Raw genomic sequence first — 23085 nt, 5'->3', positions numbered from 1 at the left:
ATAAAGGAGTGTTTTAAAATATACCACACATCTATGGATTATTAGGTTCATCATTTCACCGTGCTTCGGGGGTCTTGCTAATGCCACATAGCACCCACCAACATTCCACCAGAATCTGAGCTGCAAAATCCAAAAATCACTCCTTCCCTTCTGAGTCCTGCCATGCACCCAACTGGTATTTTTTGGTCACGTATGAGGCATTGCCATACTTGGGAGAAATTGGGGCACAGATTTTGGGGTGCTTTTTCTCCTTCATACCTTCTGAAAATGAAAAATTTTGAGCCAGAACTGCATTTTTGTGTAAAAAATTTAATTTTTCATTTTCACTGCCCAGTTGTATTAAAATTGGTGAAACCCCTGGGGGTTTGAAATGTACACTATACCCCTAGATGAATTCCCTGAGGGGTGTAGTTTGCAAAATGGGGTCACTTGTGGGGGGGTTCCACTGTATTGGTGCTTTGGGGGTCTTGCTAATGCGACATAGCACCCACCAACATTCCACCACCAAAAATCACTCCTTCCCTTCTGAGTCCTGCCATGCACCCAACTGGTATTTTTTTGTCACATATGAGGCATTGCCATACTCGGGAGAAATTGGGGCACAGATTTTGGGGTGCTTTTTCTCCTTCATACCTTATGAAAATGAAAAATTTTAAGCCAGAACTGCATTTTTGTGTAAAAAATGTAATTTTTCATTTTCACTGCCCAGTTGTATCAAAATTGGTGAAACCCCTGGGGGTTTGAAATGTAAACTATACCCCTAGATGAATTCCCTGAGGGGTGTAGTTTGCAAAATGGGGTCACTTGTGGGGTGGTTCCACTGTATTGGTGCTTTGGGGGTCTTGCTAATGCGACATAGCACCCACCAACATTCCACCAGAATTTGTGCTGCAAAATCCAAATATCACTCCTTCCCTTCTGAGTCCTGCCACTTTTTGGTCACACATGAGGCATTGCCGTACTCGGGAGTAATTGGGGCACAGATTTTGGGGTGCTTTTTCTCCTTCATACCTTCTGAAAATGAAAAATTTTGAGCCAGAACTGCATTTTTGTGTAAAAAAATGTAATTTTTCATTTTCACTGCCCAGTTGTATCAAAATTGGTGAAACCCCTGGGGGTTTGAAATGTACACTATACCCCTAGATGAATTCCCTGAGGGGTGTAGTTTGCAAAATGGGGTCACTTGTGGGGGGGTTCCACTGTATTGGTGCTTGGGGGGTCTTGCTAATGCAACATAGCACCCACCAACATTCCACCAGAATCTGAGCTGCAAAATCCAAAAATCACTCCTTCCTTTCTGAGTCCTGCCATGCACCCAAATGGTATTTTTTGGTCACATGTGAGGCATTGCCGTACTCGGGAGAAATTGGGGCACAGATTTTGGGGTGCTTTGTCTCCTTCATTCCTTGTGAAAATGAAAAATTTTGAGCCAGAACTGCATTTTTGTGTAAAAAATTTAATTTTTCATTTGCACAGCCCAGTTGTATCAAAATTGGTGAAACCCCTGGGGGTTTGAAATGTACACTATACCCCTAGATGAATTCCCTGAGGGGTGTTGTTTGCAAAATGGGGTCACTTGTGGGGGGGTTCCACTGTATTGGTGCTTGGGGGTCTTGCTAATGCAACATAGCACCCACCAACATTCCACCAGAATCTGAGCTGCAAAATCCAAAAATCACTCCTTCCTTTCTGAGTCCTGCCATGCACCCAAATGGTATTTTTTAGTCACATGTGAGGCATTGCCGTACTCGGGAGAAATTGGGGCACAGATTTTGGGGTGCTTTGTCTCCTTCATTCCTTGTGAAAATGAAAAATTTTGAGCCAGAACTGCATTTTTGTGTAAAAAAATGTAATTTTTCATTTTCACTGCCCAGTTGTATCAAAATTGGTGAAACCCCTGGGGGTTTGAAATGTACACTATACCCCTAGATGAATTCCCTGAGGGGTGTAGTTTGCAAAATGGGGTCACTTGTGGGGGGGTTCCACTGTATTGGTGCTTTGGGGGTCTTGCTAATGCGACATAGCACCCACCAACATTCCACCACCAAAAATCACTCCTTCCCTTCTGAGTCCTGCCATGCACCCAACTGGTATTTTTTGGTCACATATGAGGTATTGCCATACTCGGGAGAAATTGGGGCACAGATTTTGGGGTGCTTTTTCTCCTTCATACCTTATGAAAATGAAAAATTTTGAGCCAGAACTGCATTTTTGTGTAAAAAAATGTAATTTTTCATTTTCACTGCACAGTTGTATCAAAATTGGTGAAACCCCTGGGGGTTTGAAATGTACACTATACCCCTAGATGAATTCCCTGAGGGGTGTAGTTTGCAAAATGGGGTCACTTGTGGGGGGGTTCCACTGTATTGGTGCTTGGGGGGTCTTGCTAATGCAACATAGCACCCACCAACATTCCACCAGAATCGGAGCTGCAAAATCCAAAAATCACTCCTTCCCTTCTGAGTCCTGCCATGCACCCAAATGGTATTTTTTGGTCACATGTGAGGCATTGCCGTACTCGGGAGAAATTGGGGCACAGATTTTGGGGTGCTTTGTCTCCTTCATTCCTTGTGAAAATGAAAAATTTTGAGCCAGAACTGCATTTTTGTGTAAAAAATGTAATTTTTCATTTGCACAGCCCAGTTGTATCAAAATTGGTGAAACCCCTGGGAGCTTGAAATGTACACTATACCCCTAGATGAATTCCCTGAGGGGTGTAGTTTGCAAAATGGGGTCACTTGTGGGGGGGTTCCACTGTATTGGTGCTTGGGGGGTCTTGCTAATGCAACATAGCACCCACCAACATTCCACCAGAATCTGAGCTGCAAAATCCAAAAATCACTCCTTCCTTTCTGAGTCCTGCCATGCACCCAAATGGTATTTTTTGGTCACATGTGAGGCATTGCCGTACTCGGGAGAAATTGGGGCACAGATTTTGGGGTACTTTGTCTCCTTCATTCCTTGTGAAAATGAAAAATTTTGAGCCAGAACTGCATTTTTGTGTAAAAAAATGTAATTTTTCATTTTCACTGCCCAGTTGTATCAAAATTGGTGAAACCCCTGGGGGTTTGAAATGTACACTATACCCCTAGATGAATTCCCTGAGGGGTGTAGTTTGCAAAATGGGGTCACTTGTGGGGGGGTTCCACTGTATTGGTGCTTTGGGGGTCTTGCTAATGCGACATAGCACCCACCAACATTCCACCACCAAAAATCACTCCTTCCCTTCTGAGTTCTGCCATGCACCCAACTGGTATTTTTTGGTCACATATGAGGCATTGCCATACTCGGGAGAAATTGGGGCACAGATTTTGGGGTGCTTTTTCTCCTTCATACCTTATGAACATGAAAAATTTTGAGCCAGAACTGCATTTTTGTGTAAAAAAATGTAATTTTTCATTTTCACTGCCCAGTTGTATCAAAATTGGTGAAACCCCTGGGGGTTTGAAATGTACACTATACCCCTAGATGAATTCCCTGAGGGGTGTAGTTTGCAAAATGGGGTCACTTGTGGGGGGGTTCCACTGTATTGGTGCTTGGGGGGTCTTGCTAATGCAACATAGCACCCACCAACATTCCACCAGAATCTGAGCTGCAAAATCCAAAAATCAATCCTTCCCTTCTGAGTCCTGCCATGCACCCAAATGGTATTTTTTGGTCACATGTGAGGCATTGCCGTACTCGGGAGAAATTGGGGCACAGATTTTGGGGTGCTTTTTCTCCTTCATTCCTTGTGAAAATGAAAAATTTGGAGCCAGAACTGCATTTTTGTGTAAAAAAATGTAATTTTTCATTTTCACTGCCCAGTTGTATCAAAATTGGTGAAACCCCTGGGGGTTTGAAATGTACACTATACCCCTAGATGAATTCCCTGAGGGGTGTAGTTTGCAAAATGGGGTCACTTGTGGGGGGGTTCCTAAATTTTAGCATCTTATGGTGCCTAGAAACCTACATGGTGCCTAAAAAATAATCTCATAAAAAGGAGGCTCCAAAATCAAGTAGGTGCTCCTTCTATTATGAAGCCTGTGGTTTGGTCAACGTGCACACTAGGGCCACATATAGGATATTTATGAAAACAAAAGAATTGGGGGAATCAATTTTTAGTCACATTTCTCTAGTAAAATGTACTGTGTTCCTTAGAAAAATGTATTAAAATTGCAAATCTGCAAAAAAAATGAAATTTTGAAATTTTACCTACACTTTGTTTTAATTCCTGTGAAACACCTAAAGGGTTAACAAACTTCCAAAATGCTGTTTTGAATACTGTGAGGGGTGCAGTTTTTGAAATGGTATCATTTATGGGGGTGTCTCACATACAAGTCCCTCAAAGTCACATCAGAACTGAACTGGTCCCTAAAAAAATCAGTGTTTGAAATTTTCTTGAAAATTTGAGAATTTGCTATTCATATTGTAAGCCTCCTAGTGTCCAAAAAAATTAAAAGGAAGTTGAAATAATGATGGAAACATAAAGTAGACATATGGTCTATGTTAGTTATTAACTATTTTGAGTGGTATGATTATTTGTCTCACAAGCAGAAAATTTAACATTTTGCAAATTGCTAAATTTTCCATTTTTTTACGACATTTTGGTATTTTTCACAAAAAAACACAGACTGTATCGACCCAAATTTACCACTAATTTGAAGTACAATGTGTCACGAAAAAACAATCTCAAAATCACTGGGATAAGTAAAAGCAAAAAAAAGTTATCCCCACTTAAGTGATACATGTCAGATTTGAAAAAAAAGGGCTCTGTCAGGAACGCAAAAACTGGCTCTGTCAGGAAGGGGTTAATTCTTAGTGCATGCCCACGTGTCCTAAGTACAGCCCTGTTACTGAAAAATGATTTCCCATCCTGTATTTGAACATACTAATCATATCACCTCTCAGTCTTCATTTTTTAAGTGAATACATATTCAGCCTGGATAGCCTATCTTTATATTCTACCGACTCAAGACCCCTTATTAATTTAGTTGCCCTTCTCTGAACCAATTCCAGTTCATTTATATTTTTTTTAAGGTGAGGTGCCCAGAACTGGACACAGTACAAAGAGGGCCTTAGTCTAGTTCACGCTTTTTGTCCATCTAATGCTCCTTAGATGGACAAAACCATGTGCACTGCAGGTGGGACTGATGTAACATGAGCAAAGAGAATTAGATTTGGGTGAGTTATTTTGTTTCTGGCTGCTTTCTTTTTACACTGCAATATAGATCTCACTTTGAAGTAAAACCCACCCAAATCTAATTCTCTCTGCACAAGTAACATCTGCCCCACCTACAGTGCACATGGTTTTGTCCATCTAAGATGGATTTTGTCAGAAAGAGTGAACTAGAATAAGGCCCTTGGTCTCACCCATGATTTCAATTTAACTCAATCATATTATGATCACTGTTACCCAAGGTTTCCCTTATCGTTATGTTAGAGAGAATGTCCCCATTGTTACTAATCAGAAGGTCCAGGAAGTTGTTATTTCTAGTTGGTTTCTCTATAAACTGAGATAAATAGTTATTATTTAATGTTTCAAAGAGAACATAGCCCTTAGAGGTATTACAAGTCATATTTTCCCAATTTATGTCAGGGTAATTGAAATCGCCCACAATAATAACATCACCTGAGCTGGCTGCTTTCTCAACCTGTAATAGGAAGTCTCTTTCGCATTCCACATGACAGGGTATTGTCCAATCGCTGTGCCCAATTATCCCCCCACAAATGACATAACTCTCTTGTTGGATAAAATTGGCCACAGCAGCCATCTTTATTTAAACCATACAAATTTAACAATAAACCAAAACATTTCCCACGGAAGGTGGTCCCCGAGGCCCTCAATAAATCTCTCCACACCTCTGAGCACTTCCAGGAGTTGTTACCCCCAGCCGATAGCGATTGGCTCGAGGGCACCAATTGTCAACACCCAGTGCTCATTAATTAATCTCACCCAGGGGAGTCCAGCCCCCTCATGGGGCCCTCCCCGCCGCATAATTAAGCCTCAATGCCACCAACCTCGAGGACCCCCCTCCGCACAGGCCACTGTGACAAAAAGACATCCTATCAATAATTCTTCCTAAAAAACTATAAAATTAGGGAGGGTGGGTGGGAGCTGTTCAGAAAAATCTCCCAGTGACCCCTATTTCCTGCCTGCACTCAGCTTATATACCCTTACTACACCCCGTTAAGCCCCTCCCCTATGACCCTCTCCTTAGACACCCCTTCTATGACTGTCTAGCTAGTAGCTCCCTCCAAACCCTGTCAGGGGAGCCTACCCCCAGGCTTTTGCCTCCAGTCCGGCTCCTACATGACAGGGTATTGTCCAATCGCTGTGCCCAATTATCCCCCCACAAATGACATAACTCTCTTGTTGGATAAAATTGGCCACAGCAGCCATCTTTATTTAAACCATACAAATTTAACAATAAACCAAAACATTTCCCACGGAAGGTGGTCCCCGAGGCCCTCAATAAATCTCTCCACACCTCTGAGCACTTCCAGGAGTTGTTACCCCCAGCCGATAGCGATTGGCTCGAGGGCACCAATTGTCAACACCCAGTGCTCATTAATTAATCTCACCCAGGGGAGTCCAGCCCCCTCATGGGGCCCTCCCCGCCGCATAATTAAGCCTCAATGCCACCAACCTCGAGGACCCCCCTCCGCCACCAAGCACGGGGTTAAACCCTTGACCCCGGGCGACCCCCCCACATCCGGAACGCTGTTTCTATTCCTTCCTGTAGTCCTAAGGACCACACATCTATCCCTACAGCGTTCAAATGCACACCGTCCCCTCTCCAAAAGGCACCGGTACCAGACTCGAGTTCCCTGTGCCTCACCACCACCGCGCCGTTTCTAGCCATAAAACGCCCAATTGCCCTGTTGACTTTTATCCGTGCCTTATTGATCTTGTCAGCCGACCTTGCATCTCTCCAATAACGGCGCGGCACAATATCCGACCAAACCGTGATCACTTCCGGGAACATTGCCCATAAACGTAAGAAATCAAACTTGATATCCCGTATCAACTCCCTAAATGGTCTGCCCCCAAGATCATTCCCTCCCACATGCAACACTAGTATGTCGGGAGCCCTATCGAGCCGAACAAAACGATGAAATTCCTCGAACACTCCACTCCATACCATACCGCGCTTCCCCAGCCAGCGAACCACTGCCTCCTCTCTATCCAAACCTAGCTGGCGGCCGTTCGGTCTGACATCAGCCCGCAAAGCTCCCCAAAAGACATATGAATGTCCTAGAATCCAAATCAGGCACGGGGAATGCCCTGAAATAGAAAGAACACCGTCAGCCTCAACAATCACCTAACCGAACATAGGAACGAAAACGAGATGATTCCCACCGCCCAATACGCTTGATTATCTCATCTCCCAAACCCATCCTAGCAGCCTCAGTTGCGGCCCCAATGCGAAAAGAGTGACCCGCGTAGTCCTCCCCCTTGAGGCCCAACGTCCGCAGGACTGCTCTGAACACGCTAGTGAACTGGAACCGAGATAAAAAGGACCCATTCACATGCATCAGCAGAGGATCCCTCTCTCTGCCCACTCTGACTTCCTTAAATACCCGTACCCGAGCCACCGGGCACATTTCCGAGCCCGGCACAGAGAAAAGAACTAACTTCTTCCCCCTCCCTAATTGATCCGTCTTAGACCTCCTCACCACTAGCTCCACCCTATCCACGTATAAATCCACATCCTCTCCTAACAAACCTCCTGGCCTGGAGACGCTTGGACTCACGAGCTCACCAATCCGCAGTGCCCCAAAGAAGGCAAGCGAAAAAGCTGCCCCAAACAACCTTTCCTCAAAGTTGGAACTACAGACCTCTCTTAGCTTACTGCCCATATTCTGCAACAACTGGAAGGACACCGGCCTCCTCTGATCCTGCACTACATGCCCTTTCCTCCAGCCTTTTAAAGCCTGCGCAATCAGGAAATTCTTTGTGACATCAGGCCTCCCACCTGCACGAAACCCAAAAGCTAAGCCTGCCATACAGCACGTGATCTTTGCCACTGACCAACCAATCTCCTTACAATGGCCTATGTATAACAAGACAGCCAATTCATCATCCTCCTCTCTAAGACCTACTACCTCACGCCATTCTATCCAGCTACACCATTCCTGGTTGTATGCCGACCATGTATTTGGGGCCAAGGATTCCCTGATGAGCTGATCGACTACCCGTCCAGCAGAGCCCAGAGCCGACTGGGGAACCCGGTCCCTTCCCTGTCCGCCTCTGGCGCCAACTCCCGGAAACGATCCCACTGTGAACGAGATAAAGAATCCGCAATGCCGTTAGAGACACCGGGAACGTGCCTGGCCACAACCCACAAATTCAAAGCCAGACATTCCAATACCAACTGCTGCAAAATAGTAACCACTGGCGGTGAAGATGCCGACAATTGGTTGATAGCCATGACAACCCCTAAATTATCGCAGTAGAAACAAATCTTCCTATCGCGGAACAGTTCACCCCAAACGACAACTGCAACCAGAATAGGAAACAATTCCAGCAATGCTAAGTTTTTTACCAAGCCTCTCTGCAACCAAGACTCCGGCCACTGGCCCACACACCAATGTCCCTGGCAATAAGCCCCAAAACCGCCACTCCCAGCAGCGTCTGTGAAAAGGTCCAACTCTGTGGCCACGCAAGTGTCTGACATCCACAAGGCCCTGCCGTTAAAGGTTTCCAGAAAAGATGCCCACACCCGCAAGTCCCCTTTCAACTCACTGCCTAACCTGACAAAATGATGAGGAAGTACCACCCCTGCTGTTGCTGCTGCCAGCCTCCTGCTGAAAATGCGGCCCATCGGCATAATGCGACACGCAAAATTCAACTTACCCAGCAAGGACTGTAATTCCCTCAATCTAATTTTCTTCACCAGCAACGCCCGCCACTTCGGCCTTCAGACCCAACAATTTTTCCTCAGGCAAGCGGCACTCCATATTCACAGTATCAATGACTATACCCAAAAAACTGATCACCGTCGCAGGGCCCTCCGTCTTGCCTGGAGCAAGCGGGACCCCAAAGTCTGCCGACACCCTTTCAACAGTCCTCAACAATAAGTCACATACCCCGGTCCCCCCAGGACCGATACATAAGAAGTCATCTAGGTAATGAATAACTGAACTGCACCCAGAGACATCCTTAACCACCCACTCCAAAAAGGAACTAAAGGCCTCAAAATAAGCACACGACAAGGAGCACCCCATCGGTAAACATCGATCAACAAAAAACTCCCCATCCCAACAACAACCCAACAAACGCAAACTAGTTGGATGAACAGGCAGCAAACGGAATGCCGATTCAATATCCGTCTTTGCCAACATGGCCCCTTTCCCAAACCGCTTCACCCACTGAACAGCCGCGTCAAACGATGTATAAACCACCGAGCATATGTCGGGGTCAATGCCATCATTGACCGACGCCCCTTTTGGGAAGGACAAATGGTGAATAAGACGAAATTTGTTCGCCTCCTTCTTTGGCACCACCCCCAACGGAGAGACTATCAAATCTGGCCATGGTGCCGCCTTAAACGGTCCCGCCATACGACCCAGCTGCACTTCCTTAAGCAGTTTTTCTTGTACCACTTCAGGATGCTCCCTAGCAGACTTCAAATTCCTCCTAAAACTCCCTGAAACCTGCACATCAGAAGGTATCATAAAACCTTCCCTAAACCCCTCCTCCAACAAGGAGGCTGTCTGCTGGTCAGGATACCTACGCAGATAACCCAGCATCCTTTCCAGCCGAACCGGTGTCGCCCCCTTTGGAACTACCGTCTCGTGACTTCCCTCTAAAGCATTTATTTGCCCCATGGTTCCCTCCACAGGAGGAGCATTCATGTTTAAATTTGCATTTTGCTCCAAACCGACATGCCCCATCATTAAAGGCAAAGCAGAGCCCCTTCTGCACGGCCATCCCACTTGTGGTCTCTCTCGGCCCCCCCCCATCCCCACGAAAGGGCTGCCCACTTTTTATGGGGGCCGTTACCTTCAACCATAAAGCAATGTCTTTATGATCCCAACGAATGTTGGGGCGAACCGCCTTCCTCTGCCTGAACTGTTCATCATACCTGAGCCAGGCCAAGCCCCCGTACACCCTATATGCCCAATCACGCTGGCTAAAATAGCAAAGGCTTGTAACCAATTCGTGAATGACCGCGGTATCAGCCGGTACCGCCGCCGTTCCTCCTCCTCTTTTTTCTCCTCCTTGCGGGGCCTATCCAGATTAAAACGCTCTAATGGGAGCAGTGAAAATATATCCACGTATTCCCCTTTCCAAATCTTCTCCCTCACCTCCTGCCTCAGGTGTGCCCCCAATGGCCCCTCAAAGCATACATACACCTCCCCTTTTGCAGTGTCACTAAGCCTTCCACTCTCCTCCTGCGTCACCACACTACCTCCTTCAGCCCCTGGCCCACTGCTCCCAAGCATCACACTGCTAACCGGCATCCCGCTGCTAACTGGCACCACACTGCTAACCGTCACCACACTGCTAACCGGCACCCCGCTGCTAACCGGCGCCCCACTGCTAACCGGCACACTACTACTGACTGGCACACTAATGTTAGCTGGTGAACCAATCTGCAAAACCACTCAATAGCTCAGTAAAGCCCCTATTCATCTCCCCTTGGAGGGCTAACCCTCCCCCCCCCTGACTTTGTGCTAAAGCATTAATAGACATAGAGACAGACTCACCAGGCTGCCTGGGGGCTGTGAACCCAGCAGCCGCAGGTCCAGTGTCCTGACGATTCCCAGCCAATGGGGAAGGACCAGGTATCTCTCCATCATCTGCAGACGCTGCCATCTCTCTTCTCCTGTCATCTCGACCCTCAGGTACAGCACCAGCCGGCGCGACCGCGTTGGGGGCGGAGCCAGCTGTGCGTCTCTCGCTCCGTGTACCAGGCCTGCGGTCCGCAGCCTGTACTTCTGCCCCCCTGGCACGACTCACCCCGCGCTGGGCAGCAGCATGCCCCGCATGCCCCGCCGCTCCCGGTCCAGAACCACGCACCGCCGGATCTTCGCGCACGTGGGGGGGATCCCCCCCACGCGGAGGGTTCCGCCTGCATGTAGGATTCCTCCCAGACCTGGTCCTGCGGGCGGAAGGTGCCCGGCCCGCAGCCTGGCCTGGAGGGTCCCTGACGGGGCTCCTTGAACGGCGCTGAACCCTGGGGGACACAGATGGGCTGAAGCGCTCCGGAGGCCTGGACCTCCGAGGCCGTGCGCCCGCTGGAGCAGCCTCCTGCGTTGCTGCTCCCAGTCCCCCCAGCAGACCTGACATCTGCTGCTGCAGCCACTCTGTCCCTCTGGTACCTGCTGCCTCCCTGAGGGCAGCCAGCGCTGCAGATACCTCAGCATCAGCGTTTGGGGAAGCCATGGGAGATGCAGTGCTGCTTAGCTGTTCAGAAAAATCTCCCAGTGACCCCTATTTCCTGCCTGCACTCAGCTTATATACCCTTACTACACCCCGTTAAGCCCCTCCCCCTATGACCTTCTCCTTAGACACCCCTTCTATGACTGTCTAGCTAGTAGCTCCCTCCAAACCCTGTCAGGGGAGCCTACCCCCCGGCTTTTGCCTCCAGTCCGGCTCCTACATTAATGTTGGGTGGTTTATATCATGTCCCTACTATTAGCTTTTTCACACCATTATTACCTGCAATTTCCACCCATCGAGATTCTACCGTCTCCTCTGTTCCCACATAAATATCTTTGCTTATGTGAGGTTTCAGGCAATGTTTAACATATAAACATACACCCCCCTCCCATTCTACCTGATCTATTTTTCTTAAACAGACTGTAACCATTTATGTTAGCCTCCCACTCATGTGACTCGTCTCACCAAGTTTCAGTGATACCTATCAGATCAAAGTGTTCTTCTGAGGCTAAGGTCTCTAGTTCCCCCATCTTTCCGGTTATAATCCTAGCATTCAGATAGAGGCATTTTAAATTCCGCTTTTCCTCTACCCTCACTGCATTACCTGCTATGTTTATAGAAAGATCTTGTAATGGTAGACTAGATTTACACTGGGTTGGTTTTCTTTCTTTCTGGGCAGCTATGTACTCGCAATCATCTGCAAATTTGCAGATGAGCGATCAGGTCTGAATTAGGTCCTTAGTTTTCATTTACTGTAAAGTTAATTTCTGTGTAACTCTGTATTGTTCTAATGTGTGCCATGTGTACGGTGCTGTGAGCCACTTGTGGCACCGTATATATAAAATGTAGTATACAATCAGTGCCAATGTGTTACCTTATGGACATTAGCATAAAGTATAGGGGACAGGATGCATTAAGGAAAAAAATGCTGAGAAATCTTGCCATGTTCTGTATTATTCTGTATTACATTACATATGGAATTGCTGACAAAACTCTGAAAATAGCTTTGGGCCCAGCAGACAATAGAAGCCTATAAGTTATTTTCACATTTGCATCTGAGAGGAATCCCCAGTTTCCTTCGGCTCAAACATCATACGGTGTTTGCACAGAAGGACTCATTAAACCCAAAAGTCCTCTGGTCTCAAATGACCGCTCTTAATAGAGATCTGTCCTTTGCAATATTCTTTGCATTTCTAGGTACATATTGGCTTTATTAATACCAGTATGTACCCAATAAGTAATGGGATGTATCGCTTAATTCAGGCTTTTGCAGCTACCCACTAATACAGCCACTCAGCATCAACCCCATCAACAAACATTCCTTATAGTGGTAGAAAATGAATGTGTAACTCACAGCACAATTCATAGAAAATACAATTTAATGTACATTATAAAGTATAAACAAATCTTACTGTACATATCAGATGAAAGTGACATGTTGGTGGTCCCCAGTATCCCTGCAGGCTGCCCTGTCCATTGGTGACAGCACGCTCTTCTGTTTCAGTCAGAGTGCTGTGTGTAGAGTCCGCCAGTGCGCCATTACCTCAGTGTGTGTCCCGTGCTGTGCACCCAGGACAAGCAGACAGCGCTCCTTCAGCTGTGTGTCCTGCGCTGTCCTGAGAGAGAGACAGTGCGCCTTTACAGAAGGCATTGTCAGCATGCCCCGTTGAGACAGGATGACACAATTAGTATAACAGCGCATCCTGGGCCCCGACAGTTAACGCCACCAGGCCCTGAGCTGTCAATCACCTCCGACCAGAGGCAGAGTTGCCAGTGTATAGCGCTGTAGTGCTAAACCCCGCTGTCAGTCCTCACAGACCATAACAAAGTCTGCACACCTCTACCTTACACCTGCCTGTAATTACTTGCTACACCTGTACCTGAATGCTATGTACTACATACCTACAAGTTAACCATTTCAGTACTACTGTTAACTCTGTGTTCACTTAATAAACCACAATTCCTGGTTATTCTTCCAAAAACATGTGTCGTCTAACACCACAAGCACTACTATATACTTTGCCAACAATTTGTATATATGTTATCATCATATTAATTATATTATATATAAAATTATATTTAAAAAAACATGTTACTACAATGGCTCTAAACCATATGGAAAAGGCTCATTAGTGACAAAATAATGATGTTCTCCTGTGTTTCAACTTTACTGTAGATAATGGTGTTTCCTGGCCTTTGGTTTAGCCATTCTGGAACTCTTCTTGCCCTGGATTTGGGAGTTCATCCTTTGCAACATGAGTTCCAGGCTCGAGTTCAGATCCTGCGCCCATTTTGCAGCCCAGAGCTACACTTGCTTCCACCTGGTAGGTTTTAGCTGCTTAGCGAGCCAAACACAATGGCCCCCTTAATGTATTGCTTTTTCTTGTTCTTCTTAAATAACTGCTCAATGCAATCTGTAACAATTTCCTCATATTTATTTGTATTCATAAAGGATGTGAATTAATGAAGTCTCCATTTGCTACATGCTATCCTCAGCCCTTGTGTAACACAACAGGGGGATGTCCAAGTGGGAAACAGTGGTGTCCACTTACGGAAAACTGCCTAGAGCTGGATCATCCCTGTACGTCTTACTCCTCCAAGGGCTACGCATGCCCTCCTCGATATATAGGTACTCCACCACTGTACTCACCAGTCAGTGACATGCTGCTTCATTTCTCTCCCAGCAACAGAAGGAGAAACATCCAAGTAAGTATATATAACTGCATTACTGGCTAAATAACTTTTTTTTTTTTAAATCAGCATGCTGGATAAGTCTAGTTAATTGCCAGTCAGGGCCAGTGGTCTAACGGTGAACACGGGCCCTGACAGATCACACAGCACACAGCGCTGACACATTGCTGTGCAGCATTGTGTGCTGAACGATCTACATTGCTCAGATCAGTCAGCAGTGTTGCCCCATGTGTAGGCCCCATTACTCTTCTTTATGAAGTCGATTTACGAAGGTGTGTATGTACTACTGCTATCCTCTTATCACTATCATCATCTCAGCATTTTATTGCAAGTATGAGTAACAAGTGTTTAAATATTTTTGTTTCCCCTGCTTTATGGGGAAAACACCCATGTACTTGGGGTTAGGGCTTCTTTGTATCATCTAGAGCCCCCAACTAGTGATAGCATATCAATTTAGGTGGAACTAGAAGCCTAACTGGCCAATCCTATTGTGTGCGGTTGATTTGTGAGTGTGAATCATCCCGGCACTGGGTGCACTTTATGGCGGGCTGAATTTGCTTAAAAGCATTTGCACCTCCATAGGGGTGCGAGCAATTTTAAGTGAAATCGGCCCAATGAAGGGTGCGATTTCGGGCTGAATCGGGTTTCCAGCATTTAAACACATGAAAACAGCACCCGAATGGCACCTTAATCCCTTCGGACCTAATAGGATTGACCCCTTAGTTAATCATCTAATTCCCATAGAACTTTTAATAATGGGTCAGAATAGCAGTGATCAATTTACCCTTTTGGCCCAGATTGAAAAAGCAGGTCTTTATTGTACATAAAGTATGCAAAAAACAGACAATAACATTTATAACATATATGCTGTGTCGCAGCACAGCCAAAACACAGTACACATGCAGACAGTATAATACATATTATAAAATACAGTAGAAGATAAACTCACACTATAGACTAAACTATGCACTATGCATTCTAACGGTAACATTACAAAACAGTATAAAAGACTATGGGTGTGGAGAGTAGGGGTGTGAGGAAGGGGGAATCACAAGCCTGAAGTTTTATTGACCAGACAGACACATATAAGGGGAGGGCAATAAATAGAAAGACATCAACAAAACATCAGACATTGTGAAGTGAGGGGGAAGGGGCCACGGTCCCAAAGTCTTATAATACAGTTCAAAGGAGAAGAAGAGGGGTTTAGTCCTCTTCTTCTTCAGGACTATCACGAATGGAATAGTCTCTGAGCAGGCTGTGAACCCCCTCCGAAGTATGACACGATATCTGGCAAACCACACCACAAAGCGTCCTTAACACGGTTTATAAGACGCCAGGCTTCCTGGGTCGCCCCATACGTGTAGGTGCCTGGGAATAATCCATACAGTACCAAAAGGTATGAAAGACAATTCCTGGGCACAGAGTCTTTAAATTCAGTCTCAAGGGCATCCAACAACAACTATGGGTAGACGCAGTCCCAGGTGCATAGATGTTTCCTCATTAATGAAGCACCAGGGACAATGTTTGTACCTACACAAGTTTCGGGAGTGCTTGAATGACTGGTGGGGCAAGTCCCCTTGGATAGCCATCCATGACATGTACTTGTGTCTATTTGTGAGCCATTTGGAGGCCACCTACTCCCAGACAAACTTGACCGTTGCTGAAGGGAGCCCTGACATCGGTTCCATAATGTATTTGGCTCTGATGAGCTTGTGGATAGTTTTTGGTTTCCACACGTTTTAGCCCAGTTACTGAACCATACCCAATCCTATGGGTAATTCATAAGATCATGCACTAACATTGGTGATATAGTTAACCTCAGACCATTAATATACTGTATTGTGGTGACTAAACGGGTCATTGCATTTTGTAACCTGGGCAATCCAGGAAATGTGAGCCATGCATATACTATAGTTCAGATATTTACAATTATAATGTTATTAACAACACAAATAATCATTTAAAAAATGGATCATCTTAATGAAAAATTCAGATTTAACTTTCCACAAATACAAAATTAATTTACTCATTATTGGAAAACGCACCTCTTCAGGCAACTCTATCATATTTAAGTACCACACACATAACCCTCTGAGGCACTTATGTATTATATAGCTTCCCTTCTGGACTTGTAACTTGTTGGGACTGCTATGCTATTCCTGGTGCCTGTCCTTCTGTTTCCCTCCTATGTCCCTATAGATCAGCGGTGGCCAACCCGCGGCTCGCTCGCCGCGCCGTTTCCGCCCTGCCCCCGGCGTCTGACATCAGACGCCAGCGGGAGGGCAAAAAGTCTTCTCCACGCCGGCGGAGCGCAGGAGCGCTCCTGAAGACGCGAGAAGCCGCCGGAGGATGGCGCAGAAGACGGCGGCGGGGAGAAGAGTTCCGGCGCCGCTGAAGAGGCCAGAAGACGCCGGGATCAAGACAGAAGATCTCCGGCGCCTTCTGCAAGAAAAAAAGAAGATGGCTCCCGGAGAGGCCAGCGGGGGTGGGAAGCAAAAGAGCTGACGAAGCTCCCCCCAGCGGCCTCTCCCAACACCAGGTAGGGGCCTTTGGCCTCCTACCCTCCATCCACCCTAGACCACCGGGTGTCGGGCACTAGGCCCGTGGGCAAATTCAGGCCCTTCTGGCCTGTGTGCGCATTAGTCGGGCCCTCTTGGCCCGTGGCTCATTTGTTTGTTGGGCCCTCCTGGCCCTCTAGGTGGGCCCTTTAGTTAGGAAGCTGGGCCCTCCAGCATAGGTGTTGCACTGTGGGCAACACCTGTGCTGGAGGGCCCAGCTTCCTAACTGTGGGGGCATATGATGTTTGGCACTGTGGGCGGCATATGTTTGGCACTTTGAGGGGCATGTGATGTTTGGCACTGTGGGGGGCATATGATGTTTGGCACTGTGGGGGGCATATGATGTTTGGCACTGTGGTGGGCATATCTGGCACTGGGGGCATAAAGTTTTGTCATGTGGCCACTCTCCTTGTGTCATATGACCACGCCCCTGACCACTCCCCCGATCACGCCCCTTTTTGGCGCGCGCGCCTTCGGCTCTTTGGCTTGACGACTGATATTTTTCGGCTCTTTACCTCTGACCGGTTGGCCACCCCTGCTATAGATTGTAAGCTTGCAGCAGGGCTCTCCTACCTCCAAGTCTGTCTGTTGTTACCCAGTTTGGTTTATCACTGTCAACAATTTACTGTCAACGGAATCTGCTGCGCTATATAAGAAACTGTAAATAAATAAATAAAAAATGTTGTGGAAAAAAAAAGATTATATTTCCTATATAAGGTAAACATTACAGGTCATTATGATAAATACAAATGTTTGCTTGCCAATTTTCACACCTATTTTGACAACTTCACTTGGCACTCAAAGGGTTTAATGTATATGTGATTCAAAATATTATAATCAAGATTATAAAATACCACCAGCTGGATTCTATTTTACCTTTACAGGGATATTTCACCTTGTGGTGCCCTCTAGAGGATGAAAGAGGCACAACAACTTTTACAAGCAAAATGTATGAATATTAAAAGATCACAAATAAGCACAACTTATTAGTTTAATATTAGTCTATCTGTATACATTATGCTTGCTGTCTGAAAGGGGAAAACTTGATATTTTAATAAAGGTTACATTAAAGATTAGAGGTTAGTTTTCAAAAGTGCTCTGAGTTTGATATACGTGTGTATGCTGCATACATAACTCTGAATAACTCATGAAAAGGAATGTATAAAAACTATTCTCACAAATGGAACAATCTAAATATAAAATTTGATAAGGATAATGGTACATACCACATTATGAAGTAGGAATTTTTTTTTTGTGGTGGCTATCCATACCTCCCAACTTCCCTGGGGACGGAGGAGGGACAGGGGTTGTGGCCTAATTTCGGGGGCATGGCCTATACTCGCGGCTCTCCGGCGATGCCACGCCCCCATTTTGACGCTATGGGGGCATGACCCAGAGGCTCTGTGAGCCTCTAGCCATGCCCCCAGCACCCTGGCTGCGGGAATAGAGGCTGTGCGCATGCGCACAGAGTTTATTCACCGCTGCTCAGCAGCCGACAGGGGGGACTCCCAACAGCCCCCCCCCTCGCTGCGGTACAATGCCGGCCGCGGGAGAGACGAGGGAATGTCCCTGAAAACCGGGACATTCCCGCGGTTTTCGGGACTGTTGGGAGGTATGGATATCACTCAGTCGACAGGGGACATCATGTATTTATTGAGTCATAAGGATTAGACTCTCGAGTGCTACTACAGGCAGATCCCCCAGTGGAGTGCGCCATTTTCTCCAAAATCTGTGTTTATCTCATTATTATGAATTAGTTACCAGCCCGTCAAAATCATGGAACAAAATAACAGTAAAGTCAGCACTGGAGGCTATGTGTCCTGAATGAATTTCTCTGTGAGTCGCCATCTAGTGGCCACAGGTGTGCCATAAAACTTAGATGTGAGGAGCAGCATTAGCCCTTTATTATATAGGGTTAAGCTAATTATTCTGAACTAGGTGATTCATCGCGCCCTACGGGCGCTCTTCACACCGTCGTAAGGGGCTGCGCCCCCTTAATTTGTGAACGTTTGTATATGAGAAATATGGTTAGAATTGTATGAAAGATGCCCTGTATTGCAACTTAGGTGTCCGCGAATCGCGGGAGGGGGGGTCGCGGAGGGTGCCGCGAATTGCAGGAGGGGGGGTCGTGGGGGGTGCCGCGAATTGCAGGAGGGGGGGTTGTGGGGGGGTGGATGCTGCGAATCGCAGGAGGGGAGGGATTGCAGAGAATCGGGGGAGGGGGGTCGCGGGGTGGGTTGCCGCAAATCGCGGGAGGGGGGTTACAGGGGCGGGGGTTGCGGCGAATCATGGTAGGGGGGGTCGCGGGGGGTGTGCCGTGAATCACGGGAGGGGGGGTCACGGGGTGGGGTGCCGAGAATCGCGGGGGTGTGTGTGCCGTGAATCGCGGGAGTGGGGGTTGCGGGGGGGTGGGGGGGGTGTGACGTGAATCGCCACAAGAAAAAATCAACACAGAAAGGTCAACACATGTAAATGTTGACATAAGTGTGGCACTTCATTGGTGTCCATGTCGACACAAGAGAATGAATATGAAAACATTCAAAAAATGAAAAAAAAAAACCTTCAAAAACTCATGTCAACCTTTTTCATTGTCGACCATAGCCATGTCAGTGTTTTCCATGTGCAATTTAATTCTGGAGCTGCCGCGAATCACGGGGGGGTGCCGCGAATTGCGGGAGGGGGGGTCGCGGGGGTGGGTGCCGCGAATCGTGGGAGGGGGGGTTACGGGGCGGGGTTGCGGCGAATCATGGGAGGGGGGGTCGCGGGGGTGTGCCGTGAATCACGGGTGGGGGGGTCACGGGGTGGGGTGCCGTGAATCGCGGGGGAGGTGTGTGTGTGTGTGCCGTGAATCGCGGGAGCGGGGGTTGTGGGGGGGTGGTGACGCAAATTGCCACAAGAAAAAAATCAACACAGAAAGGTCAACACATGTAAATGTTGACATAAGTGTGGCACTTCATTGGTGTCCATGTCGACACATGAGAATGAATATGAAAATATTCAAAAAATGACAAAAAAACTTCAAAAACTCATGTCAACCTTTTTCATTGTGGACCATAGCCATGTCAGTGTTTTCCATGTGCAATTTAATTCTGGAGCTGCCGCGAATCACGGGGGGTGCCGCGAATTGCGGGGGTGGGTGCCGCGAATCGCGGGAGGGCGGGGTTCACAGGGGTTCCGGTGGGGGGTTGCCGCGAATTGCGGGAGGTGGGGGGTCACGGGGGGTGCCGCGAATCGCGGGAGGGGGGGTTGCGGGGGGGTGTGACGCGAATCGCCACAAGAAAAAATCAACACAGAAAGGTCAACACATGTAAATGTTGACATAAGTGTGCCACTTCATTGGTGTCCATGTCGACACATGACAATGAATATGAAAAAATTAAAAAAATTAAAAATAAATCTTCAAAAACTCATGTCAACCTTTTTCATTGTCGACCATAGCCATGTCAGTGTTTTGCATGTGCCATTTAATCCTGGGGCTGCTGCGAATTGCGGGGGGGGGGGGTGCCGCGAATCGCGGGAGGAGGGTCGCAGGGGGGGTGCCGCCAATCGTGCAAGGGGGGGTCGCGGGGGGGTTCTTTTTGCCGCGAATCGCGGGAGGGAGGTCGCGGGGGGGTGTTTTTTCCGCGAATCGGGGGGGGGGGGGTCACGGGGGAGGGTTTGCTGCGAATTGCGGGAGGGGTCGTGGGGGGGTTCTTTTTGCAGCGAATCGCGGGAGGGGGGGTCACGGGGGTGTTTTTGCTGCGAATCGCGGTAGGGGGGGTCGCGGGGGAGCGGGTGTTTTTGCCGCGAATCGCGGGAGGGGGGGGCGCGCGGGGGGGGGGAGGTTTTGCCGCAAATCGCGGGAGGGGGGCGCTCACCTGGTGGCTGTGGAGTAGCAGTGCTGGGCAACATGGGAAGGCAGTGGGTGTCTGGCACTGTCTGTGGGCTCACTGGGCTGGTTCTCTGTCACATACCTCCCAACATGACCCTCTCCAGGAGGGACACAATGCTCTGTTTCTAGACTTCCCCTTAATGTATGATTGCCATCACCTGTTTTAAACAGGTTAATTTCTCAGAAAGGTGTTCAGCACAGATGAAGGCAATCACACATTAAGAGGAAAGTCCAGGAACAGAGCGTTATAGACACAGACACCCACTTTGAGTGACAGATGTAGCCAAATATATAGGAGATTAACGCTCTTTTTCTCTTACAGGTCCTCCTGTCTCACTTGTCTCACTCTGTGCACCCCGATGATGTCCTTTCTATACAACACACAGGCGACAGGGGAACTTTCCTCCACTGCCCCACCAGCTCTGATTCAGCTTGGCGGCAAAGTTATATCAGCATGGTACACCGAGGATGGCTAAAAGAGTCTCTTCTCATAGATTCGAATAGCTGGGTTGATAATGTGGTTTGTGACCTTCGTATGATATATCTATCAGAGTTACGAAGCCTTGCAATCTCCTCATTGCTGTGGGGTTTTCATGGAGTCGGGACATACACAGTCAACGCTGTCTTGAACAATGCAATTAGCTCAACTGTAGCTAGCTGTGAGGTGACTGTTCTGAGTCCTCTCACTGATTTGCAGATTGTTTACCCTACACCGGGCAACGACTCTTTGCATGTTGCTACTCAAGGTCCAAGTCTGGTGGTTATCAGTGCTCGGAGTGCAACTCCTGTTCATGTTCAGTGGTCAACAACAATCCAGAGTGGAGAGTCAATGATGCAGCAGGAATGTCCTTTGGCTGTAACATCTTTATTGCCTATTTGCCACACCCAGAACTTGGATTTAATGTTTGCCTGTATGGAGTTGTTCATAGACAATCCACAAACTATCACACTTAGCATTATTCTGACCAATGACATCAGTGTCAAAAATCTCACAATGGCAATCAAGTCACATGATGCTATTCAGGGACTTCGTATTGTTACTCATGGACCCAATAACTTTCAGTTTAACCAGACACGGGTGAGTAACTGTGCCTTCTGCTGCCTCTCCATCTATAGCTTCAGGCTTATTAGTGTCCTATTAAAGGTACAAATGAAGAAGCTATTTGTATAGTTCCACGTTTCATACTGAAATGCAAATTAATTTCTATTGATGGGCACATTATGCAATTTTCTAGAGGATTTCTCTGTTATTGGACAAGCTTTTTCTTATAGGTCCAATAATAGGTTGGCCGCATGGTATGGTGTATGCACTGGCGCTGCCAGCCAACCCACATTTTCCCTGTCCCTTAACAGGGAAGTACCTGGAAAATGTCTCTTCCCTAGGGGAGGAACAAAGATATAATTTGGCCATATACTGAAATATCTTGCAGTGTATACCCATTATATCTGCTGGGTGTCAGTTAGATAAAATATCTATTGGTCTGACAGATATTTTATCAATGTATAAAGTAATGTATCCCCTCCATACACCACATCCTTCTATGCCCTGACAGTCTTTTCTCTCAGATTTTCACAGCTGAACTTATACATGGCTCATCGGTTACATACACATGGATGATGGATAACAAAGAAGGGTTCTCATACAGGGGTCCAAGCTATGTAGTGACATTCAGAACTCCAGGTGTGTTTCTACTAAAGGTAAGCCCATTGTTTGTCTTGTGTATCTCGCATCACATTTCCTCCCTTTCCCATTCCCTTGCTTCTTGCTCACAGAGTTCACTTCCATGTCCTCTCTTGCTTTGAGCCTTGATACTAACATTATACATATACCATTTGATTCCTCCCACAATCCAAAAATATACTGGTAGGTTATTTGGCTCCAAACAAAAACGAACCCTAGAATGAATGTGTGTGCATGTATGTGGTAGGGAATATAGATTGTAAGCTCCACTGGGGCAGGGACTAATGTGAATGTTCAAATATTCTCTGTAAAGCGCTGCGTAATATGTATGCGCTATATAAGAAACTGTTAATAAATAAATACCATATTACCATCATACATATGGAAATTACCATGTGAGACCAGGGCTGCCAATAGGAATTTTGGGGCCCGGGACTGATTTCCAGTCCCCCCCCCCCCCCCCATCCCATCTCCCCCCTCCCCTCCCTTCACTTACTGCCCGACTCACTACACGGACACTGGACACGCAGCAGTCTCGTGACTGTGCTGCTGCGCTGCTCTTGGGTTGTTGTCCGTCATGCACGGCATGACGTCATGACGTCAAGCTGCGGTTGGGGATTCCTGTGCCGAGTCCTGGCGCCGGCAACTTTAGGATGCATGTGACTGTGCAGTGATTGCGCAGTCACAATGTGCCGCCGGGCTAATCAACTAGGAGCTGGGTGGCGGGCGGGGCATGGGGGCTCAAGCTGGACAGTGAAAGGGTGGGCAACTGGGGAGAGATGTCCGGGCCACTACCCTCTGACAGAGCTGCGGGGCCCTGCTAAAATGTGTATAGATTTGCTGAAGCATATTATGTTTGTCACCTGATTAAACAGAGGTTAAAGGCAACAGTTGCACCTCATCTAGCTGTAAG

At 47.2% G+C, this 23085-nt stretch overlaps 1 protein-coding gene across 2 annotated transcripts in view; it reads left to right on the top strand.

Moving 5' to 3' along the window:
- Nucleotides 1-23085, top strand: part of LOC146008600 (polycystin-1-like) — a 106960-nt gene that overhangs the window by 16249 nt on the left and 67626 nt on the right. For both annotated transcript variants that reach the window (XM_083148063.1, XM_083148065.1), the window contains exons 8-11: nucleotides 13548-13695; nucleotides 13824-14077; nucleotides 20814-21569; nucleotides 22058-22189. In XM_083148063.1, the coding sequence (XP_083004189.1) occupies nucleotides 13548-13695; nucleotides 13824-14077; nucleotides 20814-21569; nucleotides 22058-22189 (1290 nt within the window). The remainder of the gene's footprint in view (nucleotides 1-13547; nucleotides 13696-13823; nucleotides 14078-20813; nucleotides 21570-22057; nucleotides 22190-23085) is intronic.

The sequence above is a fragment of the Crinia signifera genome, chromosome 6 (assembly GCF_055691185.1).
Source record: "Crinia signifera chromosome 6, ASM5569118v1, whole genome shotgun sequence".
Taxonomy (NCBI): domain Eukaryota; kingdom Metazoa; phylum Chordata; class Amphibia; order Anura; family Myobatrachidae; genus Crinia; species Crinia signifera.
Note: the sequence above shows the minus strand (reverse complement) of the source record. Positions and strands in the feature narration are given on the sequence as shown.